At 35.7% G+C, this 21,860-nt stretch overlaps 3 protein-coding genes and 1 non-coding gene across 5 annotated transcripts; 2 read left to right on the top strand and 2 right to left on the bottom strand.

Annotated features, from left to right (window-relative positions):
* Positions 1-1,167: 1,167 nt before the first annotated feature.
* On the top strand, positions 1,168-4,076 carry LOC111491380 (probable aquaporin NIP5-1). Its single transcript, XM_023140295.1, has 4 exons — positions 1,168-1,842; positions 2,395-2,814; positions 3,377-3,438; positions 3,604-4,076. The coding sequence occupies exons 1-4, from the start codon at positions 1,624-1,626 to the stop codon at positions 3,797-3,799; spliced, it is 897 nt and encodes a 298-aa protein (XP_022996063.1). The 5' UTR covers positions 1,168-1,623; the 3' UTR covers positions 3,800-4,076.
* An 827-nt stretch (positions 4,077-4,903) lies between these two features.
* Positions 4,904-6,802, bottom strand: LOC111491596 (probable receptor-like protein kinase At1g33260). The gene is made up of 2 exons (XM_023140567.1): positions 6,274-6,802; positions 4,904-5,777 (listed from the first exon to the last, which is right to left on the bottom strand). The coding sequence occupies exons 1-2, from the start codon at positions 6,581-6,583 to the stop codon at positions 5,059-5,061; spliced, it is 1,029 nt and encodes a 342-aa protein (XP_022996335.1). The 5' UTR covers positions 6,584-6,802; the 3' UTR covers positions 4,904-5,058.
* A 1,981-nt stretch (positions 6,803-8,783) lies between these two features.
* Positions 8,784-8,867, bottom strand: TRNAM-CAU. Its single transcript is given in 2 exon segments — positions 8,784-8,819; positions 8,830-8,867. It is a non-coding gene; the product is annotated as a tRNA-Met (tRNA).
* Positions 8,868-13,340: 4,473 nt separating this feature from the next.
* Positions 13,341-21,509, top strand: LOC111491096 (trihelix transcription factor GTL1-like). Of its 2 annotated transcripts, none has more exons than XM_023139843.1 (4): positions 13,341-13,465; positions 18,464-18,863; positions 19,282-20,851; positions 20,944-21,509. In XM_023139843.1, exons 1-4 carry the CDS (start codon positions 13,453-13,455, stop codon positions 21,187-21,189), a joined length of 2,229 nt encoding a protein of 742 aa, XP_022995611.1. In that variant the 5' UTR covers positions 13,341-13,452; the 3' UTR covers positions 21,190-21,509. The 2 variants fall into 2 exon arrangements, with proteins under 2 accessions (XP_022995611.1, XP_022995612.1); XM_023139844.1 differs by having other exon boundaries at positions 20,948-21,090.
* The last annotated feature ends 351 nt before the right edge of the window (positions 21,510-21,860 follow it).

The following is a 21,860-nucleotide window of genomic DNA, read 5'->3' as shown; positions in this document are numbered from 1 at the left end:
TTGGGAAGGCAATGGGAAGATTAGAATGCATGTGCGCCCTATTTGTATTTGAATTCTTAGCCTAACAAACCTTTGCGTTACATTGTTGTTCAAGCCAAAAGGAGAGGATCACTTCTTTATTCTTCATTTCATTTTATGCTTTACTTCCTTCAATTTTACCTTTTATCTCTCTCTCTCTAACCCAACCAAGTCCACCGCTAGCTTGTTCACTTTAGTCGGTTACGTATCGCCGTCAGCCTCACAGTATTAAAATGCATATATTAAACAGAGGTTTTGATACCCTTGTAAGCAATGTATTTTTTGTTTCATTTTCAACTGATTGTGAGATCTCATAGACGACATCCTACAAATTTTAGTTGCATGTAGTACGGACGAAATATGCTAAAAAAATCCAAGTTGGTACGCGAGGATAGTTTTAACTTCTAAAAATATTATAAGTCAAGTAGATAACGTGGTGGTTATGTCATACGAGACTTTCTCAAACATTTATATGAATATTCAAATAAAAAAATAAATATTTTTGGAAATGGGAGATTTCTAAACTCACTAAATTATGCATATGGATTAGGTTAAGCTTTTAATTTAGATTTTTTAAAAAAATATATTATTTTAGAGAAATTAAAATAGGAGTCAAAATTGGTTACCAATTTTCAAAATGTGAAAAATTTCTCTCCTAAATCTATTATCTGTCACTTTTATATTAGATCATTAGATAAAATATAATCATTAATATACTATTTAATTAATAAAATATAATACATATTTATCATATTAGAATTATATAATATGTTGCTAATATACCGGTTCCTACATTTTTATTAAATATTTTAACACGCGACAAATCTTCTATTATTTCAATTATATATAAACAAAAACAAAAATTCAATTTTATCAATTTAAATTTTGGGTTAGAGTTAATTTACAATAATAAATAAATAAACAAAAGAAAAATAAGAAATTCATCCTCGCCCCGCCCAGCCATTATTGCGGTAAGCAAAGGAGGTGTATGAGGACAAAAATCGATGGCCATTGACTTTCTTCCATTAATTATATCAACTAGTTTTTCATTACAATATTTCACATCAAAATAAATAAATAAATAAATAAATAAATAAATAAAAGCAAATATTCATTGGTGTTCGTTCCTCTGTATAAATTCCTCTCTTTCCTCTTCCTCCTCTCCATTGCTACTCTAATTTGCAGCGCTGTTTCTCTCTTTCATGTCCGCCATTTTCTTCCTTCAAAGCTTCTAAGCTTCCTTCTTCTGTTGGATGTTCTTGCTAGACCCACCAAATCTTCCTTAGCTTCACATTTATAAAAGCCTCCAAATCATGTAATTTCAGCCCCTTTTGAAACCAGTCCTCTTCCCCCAAAAAAAAAAAACAAAAACAAAACCCAGTTCAGCTCTTGATTTTCGATCCAAGACTAAGTAAACTCTAGTGTTTATTGTTATCCTGGCTGAGCTTCCAATTCTGCCTTAGATCAACCTTTATAAAAGTCTCAAAATCATGTAACTTCGTTTCCTTCGTATCCCCACCGTTTCCCACAAAAAACCCAAAAAAAAAATTTGATTTTTTTTGATACCCACAAGTTTGTTTATCCAAAAAAAAAAAAAAAGAGGAAATGCCGGAATCGGAAAGTGGAACGCCGGTGCCGTCGGCACCGGCCACGCCGGGGACGCCGGGAGGGCCGCTGTTTTCTGGCTTGCGGGTGGATTCGTTGTCGTACGATCGGAAGTCAATGCCGCGGTGTAAGTGCTTGCCCGTGAATGCTCCCACGTGGGGCCAGCCTCACACGTGCTTCACTGACTTTCCTGTTCCTGATGTTTCTCTCACCCGCAAGGTACCATTTTCTCTCTCTCTCTCTCTTTTATTTATTATTTTTGTGCCTTAAATTTATATTTTAATCCTCATTATTAGCCTATTTTAATTATTAATCCTATTCTTTTAAGCATTATTTTGATATATTTTAAAAAGTGGGCTAATTGAATTAAATTATTAGAATAGATATTTTTTTTAATTTTAGTATTATTGTGCTTTATTTATTTATCAATTTATTTGAATTCAATTATGAAATAAAAATAAAAAATTGTCAATATTTTCTTAAGCGTATATAGATTAAAAATAATAAAGAATTAGGAATTAAAAAAATATATATATATTGGAACGAAATGAAATAAAATAGGATTTTAATATTCCAACTTATCACTTTCGTTTTTGCAGTAAATAAATAAATAAATATATAAGTTTTTGACTTGGATTGAATTATTGTTCCCCATAAAATTATTAATTCATAACGAAAGAACTATCTTCATATATTTTTTTTATTTAAAAGTTAAATTATATATTTATTTATTGAGAAGCTAAATTAATTATTTGTTTGACTGAAATTTAGTTGGGAGCAGAATTCGTGGGAACATTCATCCTGATATTTGCGGCGACGGCAGGACCCATTGTGAATCAAAAGTACAACGGCGCCGAGACTCTGATCGGAAACGCTGCGTGTGCCGGGATGGCCGTAATGATCGTAATTCTGTCGACGGGACACATCTCCGGCGCCCACCTAAACCCATCGCTCACCATTGCCTTCGCCGCTCTCCGCCACTTCCCATGGATCCAAGTCCCTGCCTACATCGCTGCTCAGGTCTCTGCTTCCATTTGTGCCTCTTTTGCTCTTAAAGGTGTTTTCCACCCTTTCATGTCTGGCGGCGTCACCGTCCCCTCTGTCAGCACCGGCCAAGCCTTCGCTCTTGAATTCTTCATCACTTTCAATCTCCTCTTCGTTGTCACCGCCGTTGCAACCGATACTCGAGCGGTAACTACACTTTCTATAACCATCTTACATTTGTTAGAAACTACACTTCTCCATAAAGCTATGATATTGTCGGCTCTGACTTTTAGTTTACCAAAAGAGGTCTCCTATTAGATGTATTTCTTACTTATAAACAAGCATCAATTCCTTAAATTAACCAATATCGGATTCGTCTCCCAACAATCCTCCCCTCGAACAAAGTATTCCATAGAGCTTCAGCCCTGAGGCCTATGGAGCCCTCAAACCGTCTCCCCTTAATCGAAACTCGACTTTTTCTTTAGAGTCCTCGAATATAGTATATCCTTCGTTTAACACTTTAGTAACTTTGGACTTCACTTTCAAGGCTCACAATTTCTTTATTCGATATTTGAGGATTCTATTGATATGGTTAAGTTAAGGGTATAGCTCTAATAACATGAATCATTGCTCTCCAAAATAGTATGATATTGTCTACTTTGAGCATAAGACTGGATAATTCCATTATACCAATGGAGATGTATTCCTTACTTATAGACCTATGATCCATCCTTAAATTAGTCAATCCTGAGACTCCTTTTTCTTACAGGTGGGAGAGTTGGCTGGGATTGCAGTCGGAGCTACAGTTATGGTGAACATTCTTGTGGCCGGGTGAGTTGAATATGATTTCATCTTAAAAATCCAATCTTTTGCCAACTTTTTCCTAAACCAACCCTCAATAAACAATTGGGTGTCAAAAAGATGACATCTTTCCCCACTTTCAATAACTAAAGATCCTATTCACACAATTCTCAATCATAACTTTATGTTTTTCAGGCCCTCAAGTGGTGGTTCCATGAACCCTGTTCGAACATTGGGCCCCGCCGTGGCTGCCGGAAATTACAGAGCATTATGGGTGTATCTAGTGGCACCAACGCTGGGAGCCATCGTCGGCGCGGGAACTTACACCGCCGTGAAGCTCCGAGACGACGAAGTGGATGCTCCATCTCAGGTGAGGAGCTTCCGCCGCTGAAAACGGCTGTCGGCCATTGTAATCAGGATAATGGGTGTGTGTGATTAGTGGAAGAATAAAGATAAGGCGATTGGTGATGGATGAGACTTGAAGATCGTCTCCTGAATTGCTATGTTTGTGTGTGTTTTATTGTTATTGTGTTTGCTTGCTTCTCTTGTTCTTGCTGTCTTTGAATTAATTGACTTCTTTGGAGGTTTGCTTTGTATGAACACACTTATTATGGTTTCTTATCAGCTTTGTCATATAATAAACTTTGTTTACTATTATTACTAAGAAATTATTGAATGTTGTTTTCTGTTGCTAGCACGAGTTTAGTCGAATAATTTCGACTTCATATATTCATTTGTCAAACATTCAATTCATAGACGAGTTGTTTTGTTGTCTCTTTAATATTTGTACGTGAATTTATATCCAACATTTTTAACGTGGCTATCTTGTTGAATAATCTAATGACTCACTCACGTTTCTAATCTTCATGTATCTCTAAACATATTATATATTAAAGTTGCGAGACTAAATTGTTATTTAAGGACGTGTGATTTTTTAAAATTTTTATTTTTTTTAAATTAACAGATAAAATGTTGCTCCAATGAGATAGTCTCATGGACTAGGTCTAGACATTAGGCTGGACCAGTTTGAGTCTAGCCCAGAAAATGATTGAAGCTCAGGCCCATCTTAGGCCCACATTTCATATGGTTGGGCCAATCAGCTCGGCCCAATTATGATGTTCGTGGTGATGACAAAAAATTAACGGATAGGTTTGGAATATTAATTAATATATAATATTTTTTAAAAAAATTGATATTCCAAACTAAATTATTACCCTACTCGAATATTATTCATTTCGGGTAATGCCTTAGTGTCTCTCATTTTTCATTTCACCCCAGAGGCATTATCGCTCGCTTACTTAAAAGATACTTTTATAGAAATAAGCGGTAACTAGAATCGAAAAGGATCCTACGCACGTTTATCTTTGGTTGACATCAAGCGTTGCATAATTAAGACAGTACATTGAGCGTCTCAATAATCGTTGATAGCTTTGAGGATTGATCGAGTGACCAAATTTTCTAATATTTTTCATTATTTTTATTGTTTTATTTTGCATGCTAAAAAGTTGGTGTGACATAAAGATATACATATTACCATAAACATGTGAATTTTGAATATGTTATAGTTATACAATTGAATTAATTGCTCAAACAAACAAATATTCCACTCCAAAAAAAAAAACCCTCAATCCATTTACATATTTACACTTTTTACCACCGCTCATTTCCCAATAATTTATCGCCACGTGTCCCGCTCATCTTCCCGATCCGCTCCCTCATCATCTGCAGCACCCCACCGATCGTCGGCCTGGGCGCCGGCGGCTGCGATATGCAAGCCGTCGCAATTGAGAGCAACGCTCCCGCTTCTCCCCCATCGAAATCCCACCGAAGCCGTGGATCCACTAGCTCCACCACAGCCGACGGTGTAATTCCTCCACCGTGGCGCACCGTCGGCGGTATAATTGAAGTTAAAATCTGACCCTTTTCCGAACAGAATGCCTCTTTTCCGGTGATTAGCTCCAAAAGAACGACGCCGAAACTGTAAATGTCGTTCTTCTTTGAGGCGATTCCGGTTCGTAAGTATTGGGGATCTGTGTAACCAGGGGATCCCATCATCAATTGCTTTGCTCTGAAGGGACTCGGCGGCAACGACGACTGATTCGCCACCGCCGACGAGAATCCCATTTTTGCAGAGCCGAAATCGCACAATTTGCAATTGAATCGTTCGTCGAGTAAAATGTTCGAAGATTTTATATCGCTGTGAACGATTTGGAGTCTGCATTTCTCGTGGAGATATTCGATTGCTTGGGCTAATTGAAAGGCTATGGTCAGCCGGATTTTCCATGGCAGAACCGCCGCCGCCGGTCGGCTGTGGAGCTTCTCTTGTAAATTCCCATTTGGGACATATTCGAATACTAAAGCTCCTAAATCTGCAATTTCATTGAATTTCAGTTTTAGAATTTAAACTATACTTTAATCATTGGAATATTAATTATATGTTTTGAGTAATTAAGCTAAACTCGAATTATTAAATTAAAATTCGACCCGGATTCAGCCTATCGGTTCGTCAATTTGACTCAATAAACTCGTCTTTAAATTTGGTTCAAACTTGAACCACTTCATTTTTAAAGACCGACCCAAATTGGGTTGAGCCGGTTCGGGCAAAGTGACTTTTATTCGAAAAGAAAGTATTATCCATTATCATTCTTTTTCCTTTATTCTTTTCCTCTCTCAATGGGAAGAAAACTACTTTAATTTTGAAGCACTAATACAAATTTAATTAATTAACAAAAAATTAGACTTTTCATTTGCATTATCTAATTAAAAGAAGACTGTATTAATTAAACGAATCAAATTCCGAGAGTAAACCCAATTCCACTCAAGAAAACAAGAACATTTTTAAAAAATAGTTACTCAGCTTCTCACCTCGTTCATCGCAATAGCCAATGAAACCGACAATATTCTGGTGCCGGAGCTGAAGGAGAATGTCCAACTCCTGCCGGAACATCCGATTGAGCCGCTCACTACCGCCCAAAATCTTAACCGCCGCCGCTCCTGCCGTCATCCGAGCAAGATAAACTTTGCTAAAGCCGCCGGAGCCGACAACGGTGGAGAAATGATTAGTAAAAGCCTCGATCTCAGTCCACCGGAATTTCCCAGCACCAAAAAAAACATGGTCAAGAACGGTTTTTTTATGAGCAACTTTGGGTTTCCTGAAGAATCGAAGCAAACCCATTTGCAAAAACCAAAAAATAAAGAAAACCCAGGAAGGAAAAAGCGAAATGAAGAGAGATTAAGAAGTGAAGTGAAGAAGAAGAATATTTAAGGCATGGGGAGTGGGTGGGTAGCGTGAAAAGAGTCGATATTCTTTATGGGTTTTGAAAAAGGAAATGTTGAAAGATTAAGAAGTGGGTATGATTCAAAATTTTGATATGGTTGGTTGGTTGGTGGGTGCAGGGGCTTTGGATTTGGGTTCGGTCTTGGCTGGGAAGCTACGAAGAAGCCAAGAGAAAAGAACACAAAAAAGGGGGGTGTTTTTGAGTGCAAGGAATGAGCCGATTGCAGTACCAACAGAGCACTCACTCGTGCGGGCCATTTTATTTATATCATTTTATGGGTTTGTTTGGTTTGGGACACTGTCCTATAATTATTACATTCATGTACGTTAGCTCCCAATTTTGTGTCTTCTTAATTGCTTACTTAAATTCTCCCCTCTCACCACTGCGATGGTATCAAAACAAGAGCAAAACATTACCAACTAGGAGGCAATGTTGTTCCTCGTTGCATTAGTCTCGAGATACTTGAGCATAATGTCACAATATTAAATACCATGTGTTAAGATTGCACAATAACGCATATATTTGATATTAATGAACACGCACAGAGAGAATGCAATGATGAATATCGACTAAACGTTTGTATTGATCACTTTATATAAGGAGAATACGTATTCACATCACTAACTAAATGTATATATATAATGTATAACAATCAAATTTAAAATGCTATAAATATGCTCTTTGTTGTTATAATGGTGCATCTACGTTTATGTTATAATTAGTCTTATATAAAACTGGTGAAAGTGTTTTATTTAGGTCGTGACGGCCAATTCTCCTAAGATCATAAAAATCGATAGAAAAAGGTTTGTTTTAGATAAAGAAGTGTATAAATTAATAACGTTACAACCCTAATGATTTGTAACTTTTTAAGTGAAGTTAAAAAGTGAAACCCGCTCTATATCTATATATATATATATATATCATTATATAGCAATTAATATAACATAAATCAAGAGGTGGCGGTCAATTTGGCATTGGGTTGGTTTGAGTCAATTTTATCAAATGTATAATCAATTTTAGAGATGTTGATTTCGTTAGTTGAGCCAATTTAATTAATTTGTTTTTTTGATTTTGTCTATTTTCTTTGGTTTTAATTTCATAATTGGTTTTAATTTATTATTTATCATCTTTTATTTTATTTTATTTTTATGCTCCTCTCCCCTTTGATCTTCTCCCATTTTATAACCATTTATTTCTTTAAACAAAAAAAAAATTAATAATTTTCATTTCTTGTATTTAAAGTTGCTCTAAAAAATCATAAAAATATATAAATAAAAATGATTTGAAAATGCGAACACGTGTGTTTAAAATGTGGGATTTAAGTAATTATAAAATTGATATATAAATAAATAAATAAATAAAGAAAGAAAGAAATAAGAAATGAAAGCTCAAATTAAGAGAACCGCATCTTTCAAAAGCAGTGTGCCTTACCAAACACGCGGCTTTCAAGAAGTTGATGGCGCCTCGCGGATTTCGTAATCACTTCTTTAATTCATTAATTAATAATTCAATCATTCATTAATTAACTAATTAATTCATTAATTTGTCTGTAAAATCACGCCTTAGCAACTCTAATCATTTATTGCTCTCGCCCTTTGAATTCGACACGTCTGCGCTGACGTGGACTTTTTTAATCCACGTCTCCGTTTACATTTCTGAAATTTAGTTTTCATCATTAAAGAATAAAAATGACAAAACAATTATTTGAAGTCTCGTATTATTATCGGTAAATTTAAATAATTATTTTTCTGTAATTGTTGTTGTTGATTGATCAAGTGAAGGCGACAGTTTTTGACCAAATGATTGGATGTGTTAAGATGACGTGGCAGCAATAATTTATTTAGCATTTTTATTTGGCCCAAATATGGATTCTTTATTCCTTTATGATAATATTTAAGGCTATGTAATGTATAATAATACTCATCAACCATTTGTTTTAGGAAATAATAATAATAATAATAATAATAAACTTTAATAATGGTTCTTAGAATCAAGCTAAAACAATGCTTAGTTTGGGCTTTTTTGTCCAGGTCGAGCAAAGCCCATTGAAGGCCCAAAAAAGAAACCTCCCATTTTAAATTTAATTTAAAAAAATATTGGGGTGAGAGAGGCTCGAACTCTCGACCTCAGGATAACTCGAAGCTATGAGACCTACGCGCTAGCCAACTGCGCCACCACCCCTTGATGACCGGTTCTTTAAATAGTTTTATATAATGTTTATTTATGATAGTTATTTGTTTTAGAAAATTACAAGAAAGAAGTAGAAAAGAGGAAAAGGAAGAGAAGTATAGGGAAGAAGCAAGATGGAGGGCAGTTGGGGGATTCTGAAATCCAGGAGAAACGCCACCCACGTTCCCTTACACGCTCATTATTAGTCGACTCACGATACCTATATCCTACGTGTTTTCTTTCAACCAAATGTAGTAAGGTCATACAACTTTTCGGTGAAATTAGTCAAAAGTCATGTAAAGAGGCCCGAACACAATCCTAATTATTAAATTAGTTTTCCATTTTAGTTTAGATTAAAAATTATTTAATTATTGTCGGTTAATTTAATCTACCAAGGTTTTAACCATTAAATTACCAATTTGACAAAATATATATATATATATATATTGAATCTAATAAATAATGCATGTGCTTGGTTTAAATCAAATTTATAATTAATGCGGTGCGCACCATGTGTTTTGACGTATTTTATTAATTTAATTAAATTGGGTAGATTTTAATTGGGATTTTAGAGAAATTAATTTGATTTTATTTTTATTTTCCTAGCCCGACATATTAACATGGTCTTCATCTTACCACAATTTCAAATTTGTTATTTTGAATAGTTGTCACATTTATGTCTATCTATTATTTCATAAATAATAAGTATTTACTTTATAGTCTATTTAAGATACTATTGATTTTTAAAATTTATAATTATTCTGAAAATGATGTCAAGTCCACTCCACATCCCAAACTTGTTTGCGAAGAAATATATATTTTTTAAATGAGTTTTGTATTTATTTGAGTGGAAAAGGAAACGTAATTAATGGTTTGTTATTAAACCATGTGGAATCAAATTTGAGATAACTTAAATTAATACTTTAATATAAAAAAAAATATTCATTATATGATTTGTATAAGCAAAACCGTTGATTTATTGGAAGCATTTCATACATTAAATAAATTCAAATTCCTTTTCTATATGTTTATTTAAATTTACACGCTAAAACAACCTTATAGTTACAATAATATAAAAATAATTGGATTTTCATCCTAAACTTAATCAAATTCTTGTTGTAATTTTTTTCCTTTTAACAAAAAAAAAAAAAGAGAGAGAGAGAGAATTATTTTTTAAATATATTAAGTTTTTGATATAAAGTCAAACACTTTTTCCAATAATGATTTAGTAAATAAAATATCAATAAAATATAAAAATGAAAAAAAAAAGTCAAACCTTTCCTATAAAGTCTTCAATTTTTTCTGATTAATAAAATATACAAATTTACGTGACCTTTTTTGAGTGTTACCATCCATTTTAATGTCATCATAAAATTAATTATTTTAAGATATCCCACCACTATTTAATTATTCAATTTCAATAACAATGCGAAATTATTGATATTTTTTTTTTCTTAATTCTATGAACCAAGTTTAGACTTTAAAAATATTATATATAAGTGTGTATAAAATATGAAAGGTTTATATTAAATACAAAATTTAAAAAGAAAAATTTGAAAATTATTTGAGATAAATAGAAAATGATAAATTTATTAAATTAAAATTTAAGGAAAATAGGGGAAAAAGAAATTAAGTTAATATCGGATCTTTGTATATACAACCTGTATAATTTAAAAAAGAGGAGAGAGAGAGAGAAAGAGACAAGCAAAAGGAAAGGAAATGGGTACAGGATTTATGCGCTGTCAAATTAGATATTATTTATTATTTTGTTTTTTAGGGAGTGAATTTACGGAAATTGGATGGATGGGAAAATTTACGAAAGGGGAGGTGTGAATTTACGATTGTGTCCCTCTTTCCCATCACGTGCTCCTTATTTAATATGGTTCGACAACTCCGTTAAACTACAGTCAATCACCATGTGCCCCTCATGCCACCATTTTGCCTTTTCCTTTTCCCTTTTTTCCTCTTTTATTTTCTTTTCCCTCTCATTTTCATATTTACTAATTTGAGTGATTAAATTGTATTTATTTATTTATTTATTTATTTATTTATTAAAAATTAAAAATTAAAAATTATTGATGCATTAAAAAATGGATTTAAAAACATTAAGAATCTATATTAACTCAAACATTAATTATAATTAAAGTTATAATTATAAATTAGAATGTGCGCTACATGTGGTCTCTCCTCATATTATTCTTAATGTTTTCTCTATGCTTTGCATGGTTTTAAATACGTCCTGCCCCTCTCCATCTTCCTTCTTTCTTTCCTTTTATATGATAAACTAAATTCCTCCCAATTAATTTTTTTTTTTTAATTTTGAACCACGGATAATATTATTGTTAAATTTTTTAATTTTTAGAGTGTTTTTTTTTTAATATGATACCAAGAGTAGGAATATGTAATTTTTTTTAAATTTAATGATATTTTTGAATTAAGTTAAAGAAACTAATAATGTTGAAAATTTTTAAAAATTTAAAAATGATTTTAGTTTTTGATTTAATAAGATGTTATATAAATATAAAAAAAAATAATAGAAGAGGGAGGGAATCTGGTGTAGAGTTGGGGCCAGGGTAAGCTGGTGTCAATTCTTGGGAAAAGTCAAGGCAAAATCCAATTATGAAAGGCCACGCCGACACCGCCACTGAAACGTTGGGTCAAATCACCGACCCTCCTTCTCCAATCTATCTTCTTATCTTACTCCCGTTTGTGTCTGATTATTTTCCTTTTCTTTATTTTATATATTTTTTTTTAATAATATGAATATATAGCTCAAAAAATTTCCGATCTTTTAAATATAAAAAATTTGATTTAATTTTTAGTTCTCTATTATTATTATTATTATTTTTTTTTTTTTTGTCAATTCAACCAACTTAAACTTAAATTACAATCCTGCCATACCTCTATATTTTTTAAAATCAATAATATTTAATGTTTGTAATCGAGGTTATTTATGTATTATGACTTGTAAAATTTTAATATGAGATTTAATTATTAATGTAACACATATGGTGGATAAGTAATTTTTTTTTTAAAACAACTCGGAGAACCTAACCCAAAAAAAAAAAAAAAAAAAAAAAAAAAAAAATTTAAAGTCACAAATTTAACTAACCTTAAATTTTGTGAACTATGTTTGGATTGACCATTTTTATTTTTATTACTTTTAAAATGTGGATTAAATTCTTGATTTCATTTTTACAAAAGAAATATACCATATTTTGATGAATGTTATTATTTTACCATTGAAGATCGGCTCACCTAATGCTCACTTAACCAACTTATTTTACTCTAAATTTCTATATGAGCTTAAATCAATACATGAACTATATACATTCAGAAGAAAGATTTAAAATAATGATTAAAAAACATTCTTAAAAATATTAATATTAATATAAAATAATGATTAATTTATAAATTTGGATACACGAAATCAACTTTTAAACTCTAAAAAATATCTAATAGTTATCTAAAACTCGGTTCGGTAACCCTTTGATTTTTAAATTTTTGTTGATTTATATTTTTAAAGAAAAATATTTAAATTATTAGTGAAATTTATGGAAATAATCTTTAGAGATTTAATTTAAAATAATAAAAATACTATTAGTATTTATAAATCTAAATTTTTTATTTTGTATCTAATAAATTTATAAATTTAATTTTAAAAATTAGCATAAAGTATTTTTATCCCCATTAAGTGGGAGTATGAGTTTTAGTTAAAATTGAAAGATGATTAAACAGAAGAACCTAAAATAATAATGATTAGAAAGTTTATATAATTATTGATTTATTCCCTTAAGCTGATTGCCAGTTCCGGTTTGAATTAATAATTTGAATAAAGTAAAAAAAAAAAAAAAAAAAAAGTACTGAACTGGAGTGAAGGGTGTTTTGACAGTTATTTTTTGTTACATTAAATTATTAGTTGCAAAGATTTAAAAAATATTAAAATAGAAAAATAAAATAAAATAAAGATTTAAATCCAAAATTATTTAAGAGATAAATCCCACAAAACAGCAGGGCTAAAAATAAAAAAATAAAAAAATAAAAAAATAAAACAACTGCTAGTGGTCTGCAGAGCTGTTGCGATGAGGATGATTATGCCGTCTTTTTCTTTTCATTTCTTTTATTTATTTATTTATTTTAAAATTATGTAATTAATAAAAAAAAAAAAAAAAAAAGAAAAGAAGAAAAAGAATCGAAATCTGAAAGGCTCTTAGAGCACTAACTCGTAGGAATTCACTTTCTGACTTCAATTTTTTTTTTAATTTTTTATTTTCCAGCTGTCTACTGCTTCTCTCTCTCTCTCTCTCTCTCTCTCTCTCTCTCTCTCTCTCTCTCTCTGAGTTGTTTGATCCTTTTTAATTATGGCTTCTTTTTAGTTTTTCCAAACCTTAAACTCTCTTCCCCGCTTCTTCATCTTCTCTCTCGACAGATCGTTTAATGGAGCTTCCGACCAACGGATTCAACTCCGCACCTCAACTCCGCCGTCTCCATTTCGTCTGAAGCTGGGTTTCCCTTCAATTTTCACTTCCCGGCGTTCATTTCTGGACTGTTTCAAAGTGGAGAGATTACAGTTCTTCTTGCCGGAGATTTTAAGCTCATGGAACCCGCTGCAGAACCTGTTGAAATATCATCACTAGCCCAATAGAGTCAAGCCCAATAATTGTACTAGCCCAATAGAGTCAAGCCTAATTGTACGAGCCCAGTATATTTATTTTAGTAGAGATTTTAGGAGAAAGAGATGTAGATATTTTAGGAGAAAGATTCAATTTGTTAGGTCTAGATTCAAATCGGTTAGGTCTAGATTTAGATTGGTTAAATATAGATTGTTTACTCTTAGTATAAATACCCCCACCCTACCTAGGTTATTCATCCAAGAAATCTAAAAACAATAAAAAGCAGAAGTATTCTACAGAGTGTCTTGTATTCTCTTCTCGATTGGTCTTAATAAAGAGAGCGAGTGTTTCCCACAGTGAGTTGTGTTCAACATTTGGTATCAGAGCGAGGTTAGTGTAGGTTATCTGATCTCTTGGAATCCTTAGTATGCTCTGTGGTTGCAGCTCTGCCTGATCTTCCACATCAGAAACGATTTCTTGAGATTAGTGGTGAGTGAGTTTCTTTTGTGTCGTGAGAAGTCTGTGACTCTGCAAGTCTTGTGTCAAAAGAACTTGTTTGGTATTACTGAGGTATGGCCAACACGATGAGTGATTTCCAAATCGTTGGAGGAATTAAGAAACTCAACAACAACAACTACAACACGTGGGCAACATGCATGATGTCCTATTTACAAGGACAGGATCTTTGGGAGATCGTTGGCGGGTGTGAAACTACGCCGCCAGAGGAGGATTCTAACGACGCCTTGCGCAAATGGAGAATCAAAGCAGGCAAAGCAATGTTTGCCTTGAAGACCACCATCGGAGAAGAGATGTTAGAACATATTTGGGATGACAAGACACCGAAAGAAGCATGGGACACATTCGTGATGTTGTTCTCAAAGAAGAATGATACGAGACTACAACTTCTGGAGAATGAGTTGTTGTCAATTTCACAACGTGATATGACGATTGCTCAGTACTTCCACAAGGTCAAATCGATCTGTCGGGAGATTACTGAACTAGACCCAAAGTCCGCCATTGTAGAATCTCGAATGAAGAGGATTATAATCCACGGATTGCGACCAGAATATCGAAGCTTCATTGCTGCTGTACAAGGATGGCCCACTCAACCATCACTGGTAGAGTTCGAAAATTTGTTAGCCAGCCAAGAAGCCATGGCTAAACAAATGGGAGGCTTCACGTTGAAGGGTGAAGAAGCACTCTACACGAGTGAAAGTCAGAGCAATAATAGGCCGTCTACCAGACGTGGATACAATGGTGACAAAAGAAGAAGCCACCAAGGGATTGCACAACCTGAGAGAGCTCAGAAGAACGACAACAAGAGTTTTCAAAGAACGAGATTTGGTGGTATTTGCTATAACTGCGGGAAAAAGGGCCATATGTCTAGAGATTGTTGGTCCAGGAAAAAGACCATTGAAAACAATGTGGCAATATCCAAAAAGAAGATAGAAGATGAATGGGATGCAGAGGTACTATGTCCCATAGAAGAAGACGAGCTAGCACTCATGGCGACAATGGAAGACCATATCAACTATGAGAATGACTGGATCGTTGATTCAGGATGTTCAAATCACATGACTGGCGATCAGAGAAAATTGCAAGACAAGAAAGAGTACAAAGGAAGTCGTATGGTACGTACAGCAAATAACACACAGTTATCAATTGCTCAAATCGGCAATACGACAATCATGCCTGGCAATAAGTCTGATACAGTGTCGCTACATAATGTTTATCATGTACCGGGTATAAAGAAGAACTTGTTGTCAGTGTCACAACTAACAACATCAGGAAGCTATGTCTTGTTTGGGCCAGAAGATGTAAAAGTTTATCAAGATGTTAAGATAATAGGAAAGCCGACGATAGAAGGACGAAGAGTGGAGTCTGTCTACGTTCTATCTGCAGAGTCTGCCTATGTTGACAAGACCCGAAAGAATGAGACGACAGATCTATGGCATGCAAGATTGGGACATATTAGCTACCATAAGTTGAAGCTGATTATGGAGAAATCTATGCTCAAAGGTCTACCACAACTGGAAGTCAAAACAGACGTTGTCTGCGCTGGATGTCAGTATGGTAAAGCTCATCAATTACCATACAAAGAGTCAAGTTTCAAAGCAAAGAAACCATTAGAGTTAGTTCACTCTGATTTGTTCGGCCCAGTCAAACAAGCATCGATCAGCGGAATGCGGTATATGGTGACATTTATTGACGACTACTCAAGATATGTGTGGATTTTCTTTATGAAAGAAAAGTCTGACACGTTCTCAAAGTTTCAAGAATTCAAGATGATGGTCGAAGGAGAAGTAGGAGCGAAGATTCGTTGTCTACGTTCAGACAATGGCGGAGAATACACGTCAGATGAGTTCGATCAATATTTACACGAGTGTGGGATACGACGTCAATTTACATGTGCCAACACGCCACAACAAAATGGTGTAGCAGAAAGAAAGAATCGACACCTTGCAGAAACCTGTCGAAGCATGTTACACGCAAAGAACGTTCCAGGAAGATTTTGGGCTGAAGCTATGCGAACTGCTGCCCATGTGATCAACAAGCTTCCTCAACCAAAGCTAGGGTTCGTCTCACCATTTGAGATACTATGGGATATGAAACCTACAATTAGTTACTTCCGAGTATTTGGCTGTGTTTGCTATGTATTTGTGCCTGACCATCTACGTAGCAAGTTTGACAAGAAAGCAGTCAAGTGTGTATTTGTTGGATACGACAATCAAAGAAAAGGATGGAGGTGCTGTGATCCAACAAGTGGAAAATACTATACATCAAGAGATGTAGTTTTTGATGAAGCATCTACATGGTGGTCCTCGGAGAAGAAAGTCTTATCAGATTCAAACATTGAAGAAATTCTACAACAGAAGCTGGGGGAGCAAACTACACAAATTCAATCAAATGTCGATGCATCTGAAAATCCAAGCGACATTGATATTGACAAGCAGGAGGTGACTCAATCAAGCGAATCTGATAAAAATGAAACAACACATCAACAACTTAGGCGATCAAATAGAATCCGAAGGCCAAATCCTAAGTATGCAAATGCAGCTATTGTAGAAGATAGAGTTTACGAACCAGAGACATATGAAGAAGCATCACAAAACTCGGTTTGGCAGAAAGCGATGGAGGAAGAAATTATAGCCTTGGAGCATAATCAAACTTGGGAACTAGTGCCAAGACTAGGAGATATCAAACTCGTCTCTTGCAAGTGGGTCTATAAAATAAAGCGTCGACCGGATGGATCAATCGAGAGATACAAGGCTCGACTCGTGGCTCGAGGATTTTCTCAACAATATGGACTAGATTATGATGAAACATTCAGTCCAGTGGCAAAGATTACTACCGTACGAGTTCTGCTAGCACTCGCAGCAAGTAAAGATTGGAAACTGTGGCAAATGGATGTGAAGAATGCCTTCTTGCACGGAGAGCTAGACAGGGAGATTTATATGAACCAACCAAAGGGATTTGAGAGTGCAGCTAATCCTAATTATGTATGCAAGCTTAGAAAAGCTCTTTATGGACTGAAACAAGCACCGAGAGCTTGGTATGGTAAGATTGCTGAATTTCTTACCCAAAGTGGTTATTCAGTTGCGCATGCAGACTCAAGCCTATTCATCAAAGAAAGAGAAGGAAATTTGACAATTGTGTTGGTCTACGTGGACGATTTGATTATCACCGGGGACGATGAAAGAGAAATTTATCAAACAAGAGAAAATTTATCAATACGCTTTCAGATGAAAGAGCTAGGAGAGCTTAAACACTTCTTAGGCCTAGAAGTTGATCGCACAGATGAAGGACTGTTTCTCTGCCAACAAAAGTATACCAGAGACATGCTTCAGAAGTTCAACATGTTAGAGTGCAAGCAAGTTTCAACACCGATGGAGATAAATGCCAAGATTTGTGCACATGAAGGCAAAGAGTTGAACGATGAAACAACGTACCGACAACTAGTAGGTAGTCTTATCTACCTAACTTTAACTCGACCTGATATCTCGTATGCAGTTGGGGTTATGAGTCGATACATGCAAAGTCCAAAGAAGCCTCATCTGGATGCAGCTCGACGGATCTTGAGATATATCAAAGGTACAATCGACTATGGTCTTTTGTACAAAAGAAGCAAAGACTGCAAGCTAGTTGGATACTGTGATGCTGACTATGCAGGAGACCACGATATTCGGAGGTCAACCACTGGGTATGTGTTCAAGTTTGGTTCGGGAACAATTTCTTGGTGTAGCAAGAGACAACCAACAGTATCATTATCAACTACAGAAGCAGAGTATAGAGCAGCGGCTGGAGCAGCCCAGGAAAGTACATGGCTAAAACTCTTGATGGAAGATTTGCACCAGAAAATTGACTATCCAATATCACTTCTTTGCGACAACCAATCTGCGATTCGCCTTGCAGAAAATCCAGTGTTTCATGCTAGAACAAAGCATGTGGAGGTGCACTACCATTTCATTAGAGAGAAGGTCCTAAAGGAAGAAATTGAGATGCAGCAGATCAAGACAGATGACCAAGTGGCAGACTTGTTTACAAAAGGGTTGAATACTAGCAAACATGAGAGCTTTCGCTGTCAGCTCAACATGATGCAGCGAATGAGGACTAGTGCTGAGGGGGAGTGTTGAAATATCATCACTAGCCCAATAGAGTCAAGCCCAATAATTGTACTAGCCCAATAGAGTCAAGCCTAATTGTACGAGCCCAGTATATTTATTTTAGTAGAGATTTTAGGAGAAAGAGATGTAGATATTTTAGGAGAAAGATTCAATTTGTTAGGTCTAGATTCAAATCGGTTAGGTCTAGATTTAGATTGGTTAAATATAGATTGTTTACTCTTAGTATAAATACCCCCACCCTACCTAGGTTATTCATCCAAGAAATCTAAAAACAATAAAAAGCAGAAGTATTCTACAGAGTGTCTTGTATTCTCTTCTCGATTGGTCTTAATAAAGAGAGCGAGTGTTTCCCACAGTGAGTTGTGTTCAACAGAACCTGGATCCGGATCCGGATCCGGATTGGAATTACCTCCATCTCAATCTCAATTTACAGTTTCGCCGCCGGATATCACCACTCCGTCCTTGACTGTAGACGCCATAACCGATTCTCAACAAGTCGAAGCTGCTTCGCCGATTAGTAGTCGCCCTCCTGCATCGTCTTCCTTGAATTATGAGGAACTCTTTCGTCTCTCCACTACTGTCCAGATGCCGGTCGTCGGCGATGATGAAGCACTTGCTGGAGATGATGCCGACCGAACAACCGGTAGTAGCGGCGCTGGTAATCGATGGCCTCGTCAGGAAACTCTAGCGCTGCTTAGAATTAGGTCAGACATGGATTCCGCTTTCCGTGATGCGACACTCAAAGGTCCTCTCTGGGATGAAGTTTCCAGGTACGAATTTCTGTGCAACTAACGGATTTTTATTAGATCGATTCATCGTTTTTGTTGTTCCGAATTTCCATTGAACTGCTCAGATCCGCTGCATGAATCCTAACCAATCATCGAACACAAAAAAGTAAACGAAAACAAAAAAACTTTTTCTCCATCTTCTTGTTTTCTTTTCAGTATTTTATAAAAATAAAAAAAGAAAAGAAAAATGAAGATGAAGCTGAAGCAATTAAGGCTGTGTATGAAACCGAGGAGATTAAAATCCCGAGAATAATTCTTCCTTCTTTTCCGTGCTCCAAAAATTGTATAGAATACAATGTACATGAACTCACAGCCAAAAACTTCCAAGGGTAATTACGTCTTTTTCACCACCATATCATCGTCATCATCAACAGAATAATGCAACAATCTTCTGTAACAGGAAGCTAACGGAATTGGGTTACAACAGAAGCGCCAAAAAATGCAAAGAGAAATTCGAGAACGTTCAGAAATATTACAAGCGCACTAAAGAAGGCCGTGGTGGCCGTCAAGATGGCAAAACCTACAAATTCTTCACACAACTTGAGGCACTTCACAACGCCTCCGCCTCCGCCTCCGCCGCCGCATCTACTCCCAACGTGGCGGTTTCTTGTTTCTCAGCGCCGCCCATTGGTTTTGGAATTAGTAACCCAACTCCAATCTCATCTGTCAAAATCTCTTCCACTGCCATTTCCTCACAGACCCCAATGGGAATCTATTCACCTGCTGACCATTTCACCGTCAGGCCACCGCCTGCGACCGCTCCTATGGGTGTCAGCTTTTCGTCGAACACCTCGTCTGCATCCACGGAGGAGGACGATAACGATGAAGAGGAGATGGGGTTTGATGTTGACCTTGAAGGGGAGCCGTCGAGTGTCGCCGGAACCAGTCGGAAGCGGCGGAGGGGGGTGGTTAAGGGAAGTGGGTCGAGAACCCATAAGATGATGATGGAGTTTTTTGAGGGTTTGATGAAGGAAGTTATGCATAAACAGGAGGTTATGCAGCAGAAGTTTCTGGAAGCGATGGGGAAGAGAGAGCAGGATAGAATGATTAGAGAAGAGACGTGGAAAAGGCAAGAAATGGCTAGATTGAGCCGAGAGCAAGAGAGAATGGCACAAGAGCGGACAATTTCTGCTTCTAGGGATGCCGCTATCATTGCTTTTCTCCAGAAATTTACTGGCCAAACCATTCAATTACCTGTGGTGAATATCCCTTCTTCTGTAGCCCCACACCACCAACATCAACAACATGATGTGCCTGTGCCTACGCCTGTGCCTGTCCCAGTGTCAGTGCCCGTGCCATTATCTCCTGTCCCCCCTCCGCCATTGCAACCACAAACAGCTCTGTCACTGCAGCAAAATCAAAAAACCGCCCAGGATCAGAATCCGCCGCCTTCAAATACACTGTCGCCATTGGATCAGCCAATGCCATATCAGGAAATCAGCCAAGGGGGAGATGGGAGTGCCGAACCCTTCTCTTCAAGATGGCCAAAACCGGAAGTTCTAGCTCTGATTAAGCTGAGAGGTGGGCTTGAAACGAGGTATCAAGAGACAGGTCCAAAGGGTCTTCTCTGGGAAGAGATATCAGCTGGAATGCAACGGATGGGTTACAAGAGAAGCGCCAAAAGATGCAAGGAGAAATGGGAAAACATCAATAAGTACTTCAAGAAGGTTAAAGAAAGCAACAAAAAACGCCGCGAGAATTCCAAAACCTGCCCCTATTTCAACGAACTCGACGCCCTTTACCGCAAAAAGATCCTCGGCAGCGGCGGCGGTGGTTCGGATGGCGGTGGTAGTGGCAGTAGAAGCTCGTTTAGCGACACGAGCAAAACCGAACAAGACCCCATTAAGAATATGGACACGGAAATAGCCCCATCAACAGCTACAGAAACTTCTCAAACCATACTCACTGAGGGCCTATCCGCAAGCCTCTTCGGTGAAGGAACTGAAGAACAACCAGCAACATCCACGAAGGTAAACTCATGAATTCATAAAACAAATCACAATTTCACAACCCCATTAGATATTTCTATGAATAAATTCCGATTATCGTTTTCCATTTGAAGCCAGAAGACATTGTGAATGAGCTGATGGAGCTGCACGAGCTATGCCGACCTGATAGCAACAATGAAGAAGAGTACTGCAGCGAAGATGAGGATGATACACCAGACAACGACGACAAGGACAAGGACAAGAACAAGAACACGAAGAACACGAAGAAAATGGATTATAAAATAGAGTTTGAGAGAAGAAATGCAGGGAGCTCCAATGGCGTGGGGAATGAGTTTCAGTCAATGGCGGTGGTTCAATAGAGTGAGTGAGCTCCATCTTCATTTTCATCTTCAAACACAACACACAACACACAACACACAACACATCTCAATCTTCTGTTTCATTTACACCGAAAACAATCCTAACACATTTTTTTTCTTTTTTTTCCTTTACAATCCCCAAAATCATCCTTATTAATCCTTCCATTCCCCACCCAGAAAACAAAAAATCATTACCCAGATTCTTTCCCTTCTAATCTTCCTCATACTCTCTTCAAGAATTCAATGATTCCATTTGTTTTGGGTGAATAAGTTTGTGATGATATTGTTTATGTTGTAATAATAGTGTGAGCTTTAAGAAAGATGCTTATTTATATTTATATTTAATTATTTGAATTTGGTGTTATAATCTTGAAAAGAAAGTGGGGTCAGAGGCACGTGATAACCACACACAATTCCTTTCCTAATCACATGTAATGTCTACTGGATCCACATTTTATTGTCTCCTCATTTTATTTATTTATTTATTGAATTAAGAGTTAATGTCATTTATTTATATATTAATTTGTCAAGACTTTTATTTTTATTGAAATTAGTGAGTTAAACGTGAAATTTAGTAGATGAATATAATGGGAAGTGATGGAGGGTAAAATATACATATATATATATATATATATATATATATATATATATATATATATATATATATATAT

This window comes from Cucurbita maxima, unplaced genomic scaffold (assembly GCF_002738345.1).
Source record: "Cucurbita maxima cultivar Rimu unplaced genomic scaffold, Cmax_1.0 Cma_Scf00016, whole genome shotgun sequence".
Classification (NCBI taxonomy): domain Eukaryota; kingdom Viridiplantae; phylum Streptophyta; class Magnoliopsida; order Cucurbitales; family Cucurbitaceae; genus Cucurbita; species Cucurbita maxima.
The sequence above is the reverse complement of the archived record's forward strand: the minus strand, read 5'-3'. Positions and strand labels throughout refer to the sequence as shown.

Coding starts and splice junctions, on each gene's coding strand:
- LOC111491380 (XM_023140295.1), top strand. CDS start 1,624: ATGCCGGAATCGGAAAGTGGAACGCCGGTGCCGTCGGCACCGGCCACG. Junction 2,815..3,376: donor TTGCAACCGATACTCGAGCG/GTAACTACACTT, acceptor TTTTTCTTACAG/GTGGGAGAGTTGGCTGGGAT. Junction 3,439..3,603: donor GTGAACATTCTTGTGGCCGG/GTGAGTTGAATA, acceptor TATGTTTTTCAG/GCCCTCAAGTGGTGGTTCCA.
- LOC111491596 (XM_023140567.1), bottom strand. CDS start 6,583: ATGGGTTTGCTTCGATTCTTCAGGAAACCCAAAGTTGCTCATAAAAAA. Junction 5,778..6,273: donor TGGCTATTGCGATGAACGAG/GTGAGAAGCTGA, acceptor ATGAAATTGCAG/ATTTAGGAGCTTTAGTATTC.
- LOC111491096 (XM_023139843.1), top strand. Junction 18,864..19,281: donor CTCTGGGATGAAGTTTCCAG/GTACGAATTTCT, acceptor CTTCTGTAACAG/GAAGCTAACGGAATTGGGTT. Junction 20,852..20,943: donor AACCAGCAACATCCACGAAG/GTAAACTCATGA, acceptor TTCCATTTGAAG/CCAGAAGACATTGTGAATGA.